General features: G+C 50.6%; 1 protein-coding gene across 2 annotated transcripts in view; it reads left to right on the forward strand.

Annotated features, from left to right (window-relative positions):
- SPPL3 (signal peptide peptidase like 3) overlaps positions 1-12,921 on the forward strand; it is a 78,707-nt gene extending 65,786 nt beyond the window's left edge. For both annotated transcript variants that reach the window (XM_041003962.1, XM_041003963.1), the window contains 8 exons: positions 1,584-1,703; positions 2,281-2,359; positions 3,160-3,272; positions 9,072-9,178; positions 9,512-9,675; positions 10,192-10,391; positions 11,452-11,561; positions 11,763-12,921. In XM_041003962.1, coding sequence (XP_040859896.1) covers positions 1,584-1,703; positions 2,281-2,359; positions 3,160-3,272; positions 9,072-9,178; positions 9,512-9,675; positions 10,192-10,391; positions 11,452-11,561; positions 11,763-11,834 — 965 coding nt within the window. In that variant the 3' untranslated portion in view covers positions 11,835-12,921. The remainder of the gene's footprint in view (positions 1-1,583; positions 1,704-2,280; positions 2,360-3,159; positions 3,273-9,071; positions 9,179-9,511; positions 9,676-10,191; positions 10,392-11,451; positions 11,562-11,762) is intronic.
- The last annotated feature ends 531 nt before the right edge of the window (positions 12,922-13,452 follow it).

Genomic DNA, 13,452 nt, shown 5'->3' on the forward strand with positions numbered 1-13,452 from the left:
TTGCTTATTTGAAAGACAGAGTTGCAGAGAGAGTCCAGGATGGAGACCTTCCATCTGCTGGCTCACTCCCCGGATGGCCACAGTGGATGGAGCTAGATAGTCCAAAGCCAGAGGTCAGGAACAACTTCTGGCTCTGCTGCGCGGTCCAGGTCCAAGCACTGCCGCCGTCCTCTGCTGCTTTCCCTGGGCACATAAGCACAGGGCTGTATCAGAAGTGGAGCAGGTAGAACTCAATAAATTAACAACCACATTAAACGCCAGACTCCAGGCTGTGGCTTAACCTGCTTTGCCACAGCACAAACCCCAAGAGCAATTTTTAGACTTGATTGATCACTATAGCCTTTTGATCGTCTCTTCATCCCAGTTGTATTTCATGTGTAGCCAGAATTTAATGAAGAAAGACTTTGATTTATAATATTGCATTGTAACATATCATTTGAAGAATTCTTTGGTACTTTTAATGTACTTTTATGACATCTCAGCAAGGTTAATTTGGAAGTGGGTCACATACAAGGCATAGCAAATAATGTTTTTTTTTTTTAAGTGGTAATCAGGTTTTTCCATGTTTTCATTTTCTACCAAATAGCCTGTTTGTGATTCTTAGTCTTGGATGCTTAATAAAATTTTGGGAGCATTTTTAGCCAGACCTAATTTGAGAGATTTCAGTTTAACTGATCTTGGGTTGGAACTAGGAAATATTTTTGAGAGTTCTTCAGGTGATTTCATTGGGCTGCTGAGAACCACTCTGCTAAGTCCTGTTCTATCCCTTTGTCCCATTTGTGTCCTGTTCTACATTAATATGTTTCTCACAGTGATTTTTCTGATTTTTTTTAAAGATTTATTTATTTTTTATTACAAAGTCAGATATACAGAGAGGAGGAGAGACAGAGAGGAAGATCTTCTGTTCGGTGATTCCTTCCCCAAATGAGCCGCAAGCTATGCCTATCCGAAGCCGGGATCCAGGAACCTCCTCCAGGTCTCCCACGCGGGTGCAGGTTCCCAAAGCTTTGGGCCGTCCTCCACTGCTTTCCCAGGCCACAAGCAGGGAGCTGGATGGGAAGTGGAGCTGCCAGTACCCATATGGAATCCCTGCGCGTTCAAGGCGAGGACTTTAGCCACTAGGCCACACTGCCAGGCCTGATTTTTCTGATTTATGTGAAATGTGTCAACTGTGTCTTATTTTCTCTGGCCACCCAGACTCAGTGCTCAGCTATCCGAGTATGAACACACTTGAGTTCACAGATAAGGGTAAATCACTTTAGTCAGTGGGTTCACCTCTCTGTGACCATGCCTGTGCACACAACCACAAATGATGGCAAGTGGGTTCATCTGAGTTATTCCTCCCTCCTGGTGTTGAGTGTTTTTTGGTTTTCATGTCTCGTTAGCCAGATGGTTAGCACCCAGATCAGTTCAGATATTGGTTGAGCACCGGCCATAATGATGGCACCATCAGGAGAGCAGGGAATTCATGGTCTCATTGGGAAGGACAGACAGAGCCCCGGATCGAAATGAGTTAAGACAGATGCACAGAGCACGGCCGGACCTGTCACATAGTGAGCTGACAGTGTGGCCTTCTCTTTCAGGTATCCAAACGATCGACTCCACCCAGGCTCTGTTCCTTCCCATCGGAGCGTCTGTGTCTCTTCTAGTCATGTTCTTCTTCTTTGACTCGGTTCAAGTCGTTTTTACAATATGCACAGCAGGTAAATGTACTTCTCTATTTTTATATTAAAGGGGGGGAAATCTCACATTTTGGAAAATTGTTAAAATATTAAGATTTATGCACCATGCTGATACAAGTTTCCCTTCAAAAACCTGCTCAATGCTGGGAACATTGGATGGGCCCTGGGCTGTTTAGACCTGCCACCCTCTCCCCTCTGTGAGACACCCAGGGCCTCACAGCCTAGAGCAGCTCCTGCTGGGGCTCTGGCGCTGCTCTGCTAGCCCCTCTTGGCAACCTCCACCACTGTTCCTGCAGGTGGAAGCATGGATAGGAAACAAACATAGTGTCACTGCCAGCTCTCAGTGTTAATATTGAACAGTCAGCATTACAGTATTTGCCTCTTCCTGTTTCAAGAGAGAAAGATAACGCCTGCTCCTCATCAGGCGCCTCTTGTTTTGAAAGAGGGTATATGCGCAGCACTAAAAGATGGCATCTCCACCCACGGTCCTGGCCAGGTCTTTACTTCAACTATGTCCACATATCCAGAAGTAGCTTGGGAAAAGACTGCATTTCTAGCATTCAACAGCAACAGTTAACTGTCTGTTTTCTCTCTCTAGTTCTTGCAACAATTGCTTTTGCTTTTCTTCTACTCCCAATGTGCCAGTATTTAACAAGACCCTGCTCACCACAGAACAAGTAAGGACTTGGGGGACTTGATTGTACATTACCCGCCTGGATATGTTTTTCCTCTTAGACTTGATTGGATTATGAGGATTCACAGTTTTCTGGGGGCACACTCATTTGTTTACCAGAGCACACTGATGCCAGAAGTTTGGGAAGTGAGATGTTTGATCTTTAGAAGACACTACTGCTTCTGCACCTTTTCATGGCAGAGGAAGTGTAAACAAATTGCAGGAATGTGGAGACGCTGCGATGTGTTTCTCTGCCAAGATGAGCAGTCTGCGTTTGAAGCCTTGCTGTCATTTCCTTCTGGAGAGTAAATGAACTACTACAAGAGTGGCTGAGTTCAAGCATTCCCCATACAGACCTAGACATGCTGGTCCCTCACACGTAGCCCCAGGGTGTGTGCCGTGACTCCTGAGGCCGGGGCTCTAAGGAAACCAGGGGCTGTGCAGCAGAGGAGCTGTGTGTCCCCCCTCAGGAAAGCAGTGGCCACTGGCAGCCAGCCACACTTACCATCTCATACGTGTTTATCTGTTGTGGATAGATGGGTTGCAATGTTGGCTTCTTTTTGTTTTTCTTGTTGGATTTTTTCTAAACTGAGTTTGTCTATAAACACGTCCAAATACCTACATTGGTAATGTGATCTAGAAAGAGTTTTCCATCCTCACCCCGGGACTATTTGGGTGGAATTCCCAGTGTCTAGCCTATATTCTGACGCACATATCGGGAGCTCTTAGCAGGAGAACCAAAGGAGGGTTTGGCTGTCGGATATCACGTGCCTATCAGCCCCATGAACGTCCTGTGCTTTTCAGGATCTCCTTCGGTTGCTGTGGGCGGTTCACTGCCGCCGAGCTGCTCTCCTTCTCCCTGTCTGTCATGCTCGTCCTCATCTGGGTCCTCACTGGCCACTGGCTTCTCATGGATGGTGAGTAACCAGTGTGTGACAGATTGCTGTTCTGCCTTGAGTCATTTTACCCATAATTTACTCACTATAGATACTTTTTGAGGATTTTTTATCACCTTCGCCTCCCCCAAGTCTTAGCTCCATTTTTCATCTGTGTGGTGCTGTCTCGTCTCTACACATGTCACAAGTAGAACCACATGACCCCCTCATGTCTGACATCTGCCATTGGGCAGATGTCAAAATGGCTGGAAGGCTCTTACGTGTGTGATCCATGTCAGTTCTTTCTTAGGGCAAGGTGCTGGTCCATTACTTGGATATACCAGTTTTATTCATCAGGGGTTTCCACTTTTTGGATGATGCCTCTGTGAACTTCTAAGAATATTTATTCAAAAGGAAGACTGACCAAGAAGGAGAGAGAAAGAATCAGAGATCTTTCATTTGCTGGTTCACTTTCCAAGTCCCCGCAGTGGCTGGGGCTGGGCCAGGCTAAAGCAAGGAGTCTGGAATTCCATCCAGGCCTCTCCCATATAGATGGCATAGGCCCAAATACTTGGGTGATCCTCGCTGCTTTTCCAGATGCATTAACAAGGAGCAAAGCTGGATCAGAAGCGGAATAGCCAGGACTCAAGCTGGCACACTGATCTGAATTGTAGGCAGCTTAGCTCACTGTACCACAATGCTAAAGAGAGGGAGAGAGCGAGCTTCCATCCACTGATTCACTGCTGGTTGCATCAGCCAGGGCTGGGTCAGACCAAGTCACAAGCCACCAGAGATGTTCGTCTGGATCTCCCACGAGAATGCGGGGCCACCTATATGATAGGAAAGATAGTAGATATCAGATATGGTTATATGTGGTATGTCATTTCTCCTTTTGTGCAAAGATACAAATACATATCTGTTCCACTATATGAAGGCATTTCATATTCTCTAGTAGCTCCAGAATACTCCCTTGTATTGTTACTTTACTAGCTCTCTATCAGTTTTATATCTTTTTCTACTATAAATAGCCCTGAGGTAAATATTTTTCACCTTCTTGGTATTACATGTTGGAGTACTTCACTAATAGGTTTTATTATTTGAAAGGCAGAGGGACAGAGATCAGCCATCTGCTGATGCTCTCCCCAGTTGCCCGCAGGAGCCAGGGCTGGGCCAGGCTGCAGACGGGAGCCCGCAGCTAAGAGCTGTCACCTGCTGCCTCTGCCTCCCAGGACACACATCAGCAGGAAGCCAGAGCCAGAAGCAGACCCAGGCTTGAGACGCACCCAGGGATCCCAGGTGGCAGCTTAAATGTTAAATACCTGCCCTGCTAAGGTGATGTTCTCAGGAGAAATTCCTAAATGTGAAGATCCTGAAATATTTTTTTCTAGCTGTGACTGTACTGCCCTTCAGAAAGGCGGTGATAAGTAAGTCATGGTTTTGTGTCTAGGACATACGAGTTTCTCTTCACTGCACAGCGGCAGAGCTTATTGAAAGCTCTTCATTGGGCACTCCACCGGCTGCTTGATGGAGTGATTCTCTGCTTTATCTTGAAGTTGGTAGCATGGTGGCTTCCGTCTCGCAGGCATATAAACAGAGGTTCAGCGAAGAACCAACCCAAACTCTTGAGAACCCGGGTGTACGTTTCCCCAAGGATAGAAACTTCCTGGGGAAGAGCTCCAGGAATCCAGCGCTGCTGCTGAGAGGTCTCCCGGAGGCTTGGACACACTGGCCTGTGCAAGCCCCTGTAAGCCTCGCCGTGCCTTTTCTCCTAGTCTCTGCTTGTTTGCACCATTTGCCTTCCTGATCTCAAGAATCTGCTGGCAGATTGCTCTGCCACACTGTCCACCTTTCCCTTTCTCTTGTGGTTCCAAAGGAAAGGTGAAGAGAGAATGGCAGTCCATTTGGTGTCGTTGGTAATACTATCTAAGAAGTTCCTAGAAGTGGGCGTTTGGCACCACAGTTACAGTGCCCCCTGACACAGCCACATCTGGGGCCAGCGCTGGAGGCCCAGTCCAGGTCGGCTTGTGATTCCTGCTTTCTCCACGCGTGCACTCCAGGAGGCAGCAGGCAATGTGGCTCAACTGCTTAAGTCCCTGCCACTCATGTGGGAGACCCAGATTGAATTCCAGGGTCCTAGATTTGGCCTGACCTACTTTTGGGCCTGGCATTTGATGGGTAAACCAGCAGCTGGCTTTCCTGTGTAGGTGGCAGAACCCCAGCCGCTGGAGCCGTCTGGTTGCATGTTATCAGGAAGCTGGATTGGAAATAGAGCTGGGACTCGATTCCAGGCATTCTGATTGGGGATATGACATCTCCAGTGGCAGCTTAACTCACCCTGCCTCAGGACCTGCCCCCCAGACTTTTTTTTTTTTTTTTTTTTTTAGTTATTTTTGTTGGAAAGGCAGATTTACAGAGGAGAGACGGAGAAAGATCTTCCATCTACTGGTTCACTCCCCAAGTAGCTGCAACAGCTGGAGCTGAGCTGATCCAAAACCAGGAGCTTCTTCTGGGTCTCCCAAGTGGGTGCAGGGTGCCAAGGCTTTGGGCCATCCTCCACTGCTTTCCCAGGCCACAAGCAGGGAGCTGGAAGGGAAATAGAGCAGCCAGGATACAAACCAGTGCCCATATGGGATCCTGGTGCATTCAAGGCGAGGACTTTAGGTACCAGGCTATTGTGCCTGGCCCAAATAAAAATCTTTAAAAAGAAAAAAACAAAAGGCATGTTGCCAGTAACTTAGCAGTCGATTTCTTTCCAGTTTCAAAATTCTGGACTCTGTTTATCCCCATAGCATGCCAATCTTGAGATGTTCTTTATCCTAGGATCTGAGCAGTGCTTAAACTTCACAGGTTATGTGTTTTAGGACTTGGGTTTTTTTTTATCTTTGTTCCTGACCCTACTGATTGTGCCAGGTTGCTGAGATCCATCATTTTCTTCCCTAACAGTTAACCAAGTCAGAGTGGGGATGGCATTATGCCACATGTGATTAAGCTGCGACTTGTATTGCCAGCATCCCATATGGTAGCAGTTTGAGTCAGAGCTTGTCTGTTTCCCATCCAGCTTCCTGTGTGTAAGCCTGGGAAAGCAGCATGTAGTGGCCTAAACACATGAGCCCCTGCCTGTCCGCATGGGAGACATGGGGTTCTTACTCCCAGCTGCAGCTGGCCCAGCTCCAACCATCACAGCTTTGGGGCGTGAACGAGCAGATGGCTGTAGCAACCAGACCTGAGCCAGTTTGAAGCCAGGAGCTTGCTCTCAGTATCATGGATACAGGAGTTCAAGCGCATCCTTTATCTTCTCAGGCCATCAGCAGGAAGCTGGATTGGGAAGTAGAACAGCCAGGACTTGAACCAGCACCCACATGAGATGCTAGCATCACAGCTACACCACAGTGCTTCTGGATTCACATAGCTAGCTACCATAGTGACTAATTCCACTTTTACATACAAATAACCCCATTATCATAGAGTGGGTGAATGGATTTATTTAAGGAATAAGTATCAGGACGTGGCTTATATATTATATAGACAGTTATATGTATTTGTAATACATACATATATTTAAAAGGCAAAATTACAGGAGAATATCTTTCATCCATTGGTTCACTCCCCAAATGGCCATAGCAGCCAGAGCTGGGACCCAAGAGCTTCAGGGCCTCCCACATGGGTGCAGGAACCCAGGGAGCTGGACTGGAAGTACAGTAGCTGGGACTCAAACCAGCACTAGCACCTGAGTAGAGAGATTTAAAGTTCTGTGCACTCTGGTAAGATCAGGAAGGGGATGAATTTTCTAGATGAAACAGCCTGGGACCAGCAGGACATTCTGGATGGGCCTGAAAGAACATGGTGTTATTGAGTATCCAGAGAATCCAGGAAGTGGCTATGCCAGGGAGCACGCCCTCGGTGTTGGCCAGTGCTGGATGCATCCCACTGCGCAGGAGCAGGGCTCTGCAAGGGAAGCCCTCGTCAGCCAGGCCGTGGGTAGGCCCAGCACAGTGAGCCCGGCACGTGAGGGGCTTCCATTGCAGTTGCAGGGAGGAGAACACAGAAAATGGTTTGTGCATTTGAAACATCACGTGGCACCAGGAAAAGAGCAAGGTAAGAGTTGGAAGTGCACTTTCAAGTGAAATTCGCTGGGAAGTCCAGGTGTTGAGAAGCTAACATATAAGGAACAATTTTAGTAAGACAGAGCCAGCACAGTGGATTCTGTGGTAAAGGGTATTCTAGGCAAAGGGCACAGTCAGTGCCCAAGCACTGAAATGGGGACATGGCAGGCAGGTGGGAGGAGGACAGCCGGTGGCAGTTGGAGATGGCCTGCAGGGTAAGAAAGGACCTTGCTGACTAGGGGTAAGTGGCTTTCCCCTGTGTGAAATAGGAGGGTGCAGGGTTTTGTACGGAGACCAGTGCACCACGGCTTAGGGCTTGAGAGGGTGCGGGCAGGCATCCGGAATGCTGACATCCCGTAGCAGAGAGCCAGTTTGGGTACTAGCTGCTCTGCGTTTTAGATCCAGCGTCTTGTTGATGCACCTGGGAAGGCAGCAGATGGCCCAAGTGCCCAGGGCCCTGTCACCCCTATGGAACACCCAGATGGAGTCCCAGCTGTTAGGGTCATGTGCAGAGCAAACAACAGAGGGAAGATCGCGCCCTTCCACTCCCTTCTCCATCGTATCTCTAGTAAGTCTGCCCTTCAGATTTTTAAAAAATATACATTTAGGATCCGGTATTGTGATGCAGAGGGCAAAGGAACCCCTGGATCACTGACATCCTATATGGGCATCAGTTCATGTCCCAGCTGCTCCACTTCTGACCAGCTCCCTGCTCATGGCCTAAGTCCTTGACATTTGCCACACATGGTGGATGTGGAAGATCATGGCTTCGGCCTGGCCCTACCCTGGGCATTACAGCCTTTTGGGAACAGAAGACATCACTCTGTTTCTCCCACTCCAATTCTGACTTTCAAATAAGTTAGTATACATGTAAGATTCACTTTTATTGGCAAGTCAGATATACAAAGAGAAGAGGAGACAGAGGAAGAATGGTCAGAGCTGTAAGAGCTTCTTCCGGGCCTCCCACGTGGGTGCAGGGTCCCAAGGCTTTAGGCCGTCCTCCTTTTGCTTTCTGAGGCCACAAGCAGGGAGCTGGTTGGGAACTAACACCCATGTGGGATCCTGGTGCATGCAAGCTAAGGACTTTAGCTACTAGGCTGCTGGGCCTCTGGGTAATTAACAGTGGTAATTTCTGGATAGTAGGAATGTAATGGTTTTCGCTTGAGATACTCCAGTTTTCTATGGTGCAGTTACTACCTATATCATATTAAGAACTTGAAAAAGAACTAGCAGAGGAACTGGGGACAGCTCATGTCCACAACCCTTTAGAGAGATCCTGGTATAGAGGGACCAACAGATGCTCTAGTAACGGAGTGGGCAATGAAAACAGTGGGTTGCGTCTCCAAGCAGAAGTGCTGGCATGCTCTTCCAGCAGGGGGAAGTGGGGCACTGGTGCTTGATGCCTACCTAGGGTGTGACGCTGGAGCAAAAACTCCTGTCCACAGCTCTGGGGGCCAGAGGCAGGAGGCAGGTCTCTGTGGGAGCCTGGCCTGCTGCTGGGAGGTCCTGAAGGGTGCATGGCCTGCGTCTCCCATGGAAACAGTCCCCCAAAGCATCAGCTCCAAACGGGCTAATGGGGGCACTTTGCACCACAGGGAGGTACAGGTCTGAACCCGGAGTTCAGGGCTGCCTGACCTAGGGAGGGATTACAGATGTTGTGAGGGTGGCAAGCTGACGAGCCTGCGGGAGGAGGGGCCGACTGCCCCTTACTGACTGGCTGGTGCCATCTCCTCCCTAGCTCTGGCCATGGGCCTCTGTGTTGCCATGATTGCCTTCGTCCGCCTGCCGAGCCTCAAGGTATCCTGCCTGCTGCTCTCAGGGCTTCTCATTTATGATGTCTTTTGGGTAAGTGTCTGCTTTTCAGGAAGCAAACACCTCATTTTGTTTAGCTGAAGCATTTGCTCCACCAGTCTCAAAGTCCCCCTCTGGTCATGAGCAGTCCATGTTAAAGGTTTGCAGGCAATATATGTCCTTGTGGGATGAGAGGTGGTGGGTGAGGGCTTAGGGTGCTGGGGTACAAGCCCAGCTCCACTGGGAAGGGGGGCTCAGGAACTCACCGCACACTTCTCTGGAACACGCCTTGTCAGCGTCCTGAGGCACTAGTGCTAAGGTTGTGCCCTTCCAGCAGAGGGCACACTCCCAGCTGCCTCAGCTAAGGATGTCCCTCCAACCCGGCAGGTGTTTTTCTCAGCCTACATCTTCAATAGCAACGTCATGGTGAAGGTAGCCACGCAGCCGGCTGACAATCCTCTGGATGTTCTCTCCCGGAAGCTCCACCTGGGGCCCAATGTTGGGCGTGACGTTCCTCGCCTGTCCCTGCCTGGAAAATTGGTCTTCCCAAGGTAGGACTGGCCCTGGGCAGCTTGGCAAGGCTGGTGAGCCAGCATTTTGCGCAGATAAGGAAGGAAGGAAGAGAGCACTGACCTCCCTTACCACCGGGTGGCGTAAGGGCCCCAGCCGGCTGGGCTGAGCCCAGGTCCTGTTTTTGGAGCTGGCTGAAGGCATTTGATGGGAGGCTCTGGGGCCTCGTCTTCAGAGACTGTAGGGAACCTGTGCGCTCATTGAGAACATGCACTCCCTGGTAACATCCTGGCAGTGTGCAGCATGTACCTGAAGGTATAGTCAGGTGTCAGTGTGCAGCCTCACCAGAGCTGTCACAGACCTCAGGAGCGAGCAGCAGTTGCGCCAAAGAGGCCCTGTCACAACTCAGGACTTTCAGTCTCTAAACTGGTAAGGACTGCTGTTCCTCAACTAGCAGGTCTTCCCTCTTCCATTCAGAAAAGTTTGACTTTAGAAAGACAGCCCAGGCAGAGCAGAAAGCGGCCCACAGCATCTCTGACCTGTGGCCTGCTTTCCAGCTCTACAGGCAGCCACTTCTCCATGCTGGGCATCGGAGACATCGTGATGCCCGGCCTCCTGCTGTGCTTCGTCCTTCGCTATGACAACTACAAAAAGCAAGCCAGCAGCGACTCCTGCAGCGCCTCTGGACCCGCCAACATCTCCGGGCGCATGCAGAAGGTCTCCTATTTCCACTGCACCCTCATTGGCTACTTTGTGGGTAAGAGGCTCTGGCAGGCCTGCAGCTCTGACATGTCTCTTTTGTCACCTGTTACCCAACTTTACTGGAGTTTGTGCTAGAAAGGCCATTACAAGGGCTGCTGTGATGGCATACATAATAGGCTAATCCCCCACCTGCAGCACTGGCATCCCATATGGGCACCTGTTCGTGTCCCAACTACTCCTCCACTTCCTATGCAGCTCCCTGCTTCTGACCTGGAAAAACAGCAGAGGCGGCTCAAGTCCTTGGCCCCCTGCACCCATGTGGGAAACTTTAAAGAAGCTCCTGACTTCTGATAGCTCAGCACAAATTGTTGGAGAGTGAACCAGCAGTTGGAAAATATCTCTCCTTTCCTCTGTGAATCTTTCAAATAAATCATTTTTTTAAATTTAGAGAGTTTTCCATCCACTGGTTCACCCACCAGATGGCTGTACAGCAAGCACTTCATCTGGTCCCCCTGTTGCAAGGCCCCAAGCACTTGGACTGTTTTCCACTGCTTTCCCAGGAGCATTAGCAGGGAGCTGGACTGAAGTGAAACAGCCAGAACATGAGCTCACACCCCTTCGAGATGCTGCGTCACAACAGCAGTGCCTGGCTAGTGTTTGTGTAGCCAGCCTGATTACCGGCTAACGGGAGGAAGCAGTGGTAACTGGACTAGGAGTACTGGTGACTGCATGAGGAGTGCATCTGCTGGGGAGGGAGTGGCTCTCACCTCCATGTTACCCACGTACCATCTTCCGTCTAAGACCTATGAGCCAGGGCATGTGGTGCCATCCCTACTACTCAGCTGAGTAAGCTGAGACACGCAGAAGGCACGCAGCCAGAACCCCCAAGTCCAGCGTGCACACACTAGCATCACATCCCAGGAGGCATGGGGAGATCTGACCTAAGCATTCAGGCACAGAACGGGCCCCAACCAACAGCTCCTTCAAGTTGGGGGTCTCCATGGTGTGCTGTCACACATTTCTCTCACCTCTCCAGTTGGGCATCCCGCAGCCTAGCCCTGGGGCAGCCAGCCCGGGATCCCTCTCCTGGCTCTCATGTGGGTCTTTCTCCCTAGGCCTCCTCACCGCCACGGTGGCATCTCGCATCCACCGAGCCGCCCAGCCCGCCCTCCTCTACCTGGTACCCTTCACCCTCTTGCCGCTGCTCACCATGGCCTACCTGAAGGTGAGGACACAGCCTGCCAGCCTGGACCACCCTGGCTGGGTGTGGCCCGAGCCCTTGATCTTGACAGTGGTGTTTGTGTGAAAACCTGGTGTCCCGGGCCCTTATGACTCCTGAATAGCTGAATAGCAAGAGCCCAGCTGTCGGGTGCTCACGTGGGCCTCGCGCTTAGATCTGTGCCTCAGTGACTCTCTTCTTTGCCAGGGTGACCTGCGGCGGATGTGGTCAGAGCCGTTCCACTCCAAGGCCAGCAGCTCGCGCTTCCTAGAAGTATGATGGGTCCCACAGAACGTGACCACGTGGCCACCCTGGTCCTGCGCTCTCAACGCGTGCTTTCGTTTCCCCTTAGAGTTGGCGTGGTATTGAGAGATGCACCTGCTTCAGGAACTGACCAGGGACTGGCTCACGCACCCAAGGGAGCTTGTTGGCCGAGAGAGGGGCTAGAGCCCCACTGGGCTCCTCCTCTTCCTGCCGCCACCACGGCGGAGCCCCCTGCGGAAGTGACAGGCCCGGCCCGCACTCCCTCCTCCCCCAGTCTGACGCATCTGCACCTGTTACCTTGTGGAGGAGCCGGAGGTTGGACTCTTCAAAAACTGGAAATGACACCACGTCGTTCTAGAACTTGTGAACACTAAAGGATGGAAACAGTGAGCAAACTGAAGTTTCTTCAGGGACCCTCGGACTTCGGGACCAGTTTCCTGTGGGGGACTCGGTGTCAGAGACCTCGACAGAGCTCTTCTGTCATTATATTCTTTCTTTTTGGATTTATTAAATATTTTCTGTGGTGTGAAGTGACTTATTAAATCCACAGACATTGAGTGACTTCTTACAACATCTACATGAGAATCTGTTGTAACAAGTTCATGTCCACCCAAACGTCGTGTTGGCAGTGAACAGGGCACGGTTTTTCTACAGACCTGTGTATACACACGCACATAGGTAGCTCCCAGTAACCCCACGCCGCGCCGGGCCCTGCGCCCACCCTGCGCATGGCGAGCCGCCCCCACCACGGCCCAGCCCAGACTGACAGGGTCGGGGGCTCCTGGGGGCTCTCGGCTCTGATCAGTGTAGCAAATTAAGGATGAAAAGTTCACACTTTTTGCCCCCCCCCCCTTGTTTTGTTTGTGTTTTATTTCCACAGGCTTCTCCCGCACAGGGTTTTCAGTAGATCCTTCCGGAACCAGTGCATGTACAGTAGCAGCCGGTGTCTGTGCTCTCGGATCATAGTAATGTACTACTTGTAAATACATTTTTCTATTTTATATTTTTTTGTATTTTTTTTGGCATTTTGTTTCATTGGTGTGCTGTATTTTCCATGCCCTTACTCCTTTAAGGAAAAAAAAAAAGGAAAAAAGCAACACAATCCTGTCCTTGCTGTTGTGATTCTGATCTCGACTTACCTCTGGAAATCACTGGGCTTGGGGAGACACGTGTCAGACACCCTGCGAGATGAGCCCTAACACCCGGGAACTGACCACTCTGCCCACCTTTTCATCATGGTTACCAGCACCCTGTCTGCCCACCTTCATCTGCACAGCCGCCAGCCTAGCAGGACACTGGAAGAGGCCCGACCACTCCGGCCAGCAGAGGTGGGAGAAGGGCCCACCTGTCACCACCCAGTGGCCCATCTCTGACCCGAGCCATTGGCCGTGCAGGGTGCCGTGTGTCGGGGCCCAGCTCACAAGTGTCGGTGTGCAAATCATCCTTGGCCTTAGAATCCTGTAAGGGCTTTGGCTCCATTTTTAGTACAATAATTCCTGGTAGTCTGTCACGTTGTCTCCACTTGCTGAGCTCCCACTTCTCCCTGCCCCACCTGTCCGGGACAGGAAGCCTGAGGCCCGGCTACTGTGGGACGCCTGTGGGGGCCAGTAAACCCTGGCCCAACACTGTGTCC

The sequence above is a fragment of the Ochotona curzoniae genome, unplaced genomic scaffold (genome assembly GCF_017591425.1).
Source record: "Ochotona curzoniae isolate NIBS_2020 unplaced genomic scaffold, NIBS_Ocur_1.0 scaffold_274, whole genome shotgun sequence".
Lineage (NCBI taxonomy): Eukaryota > Metazoa > Chordata > Mammalia > Lagomorpha > Ochotonidae > Ochotona > Ochotona curzoniae.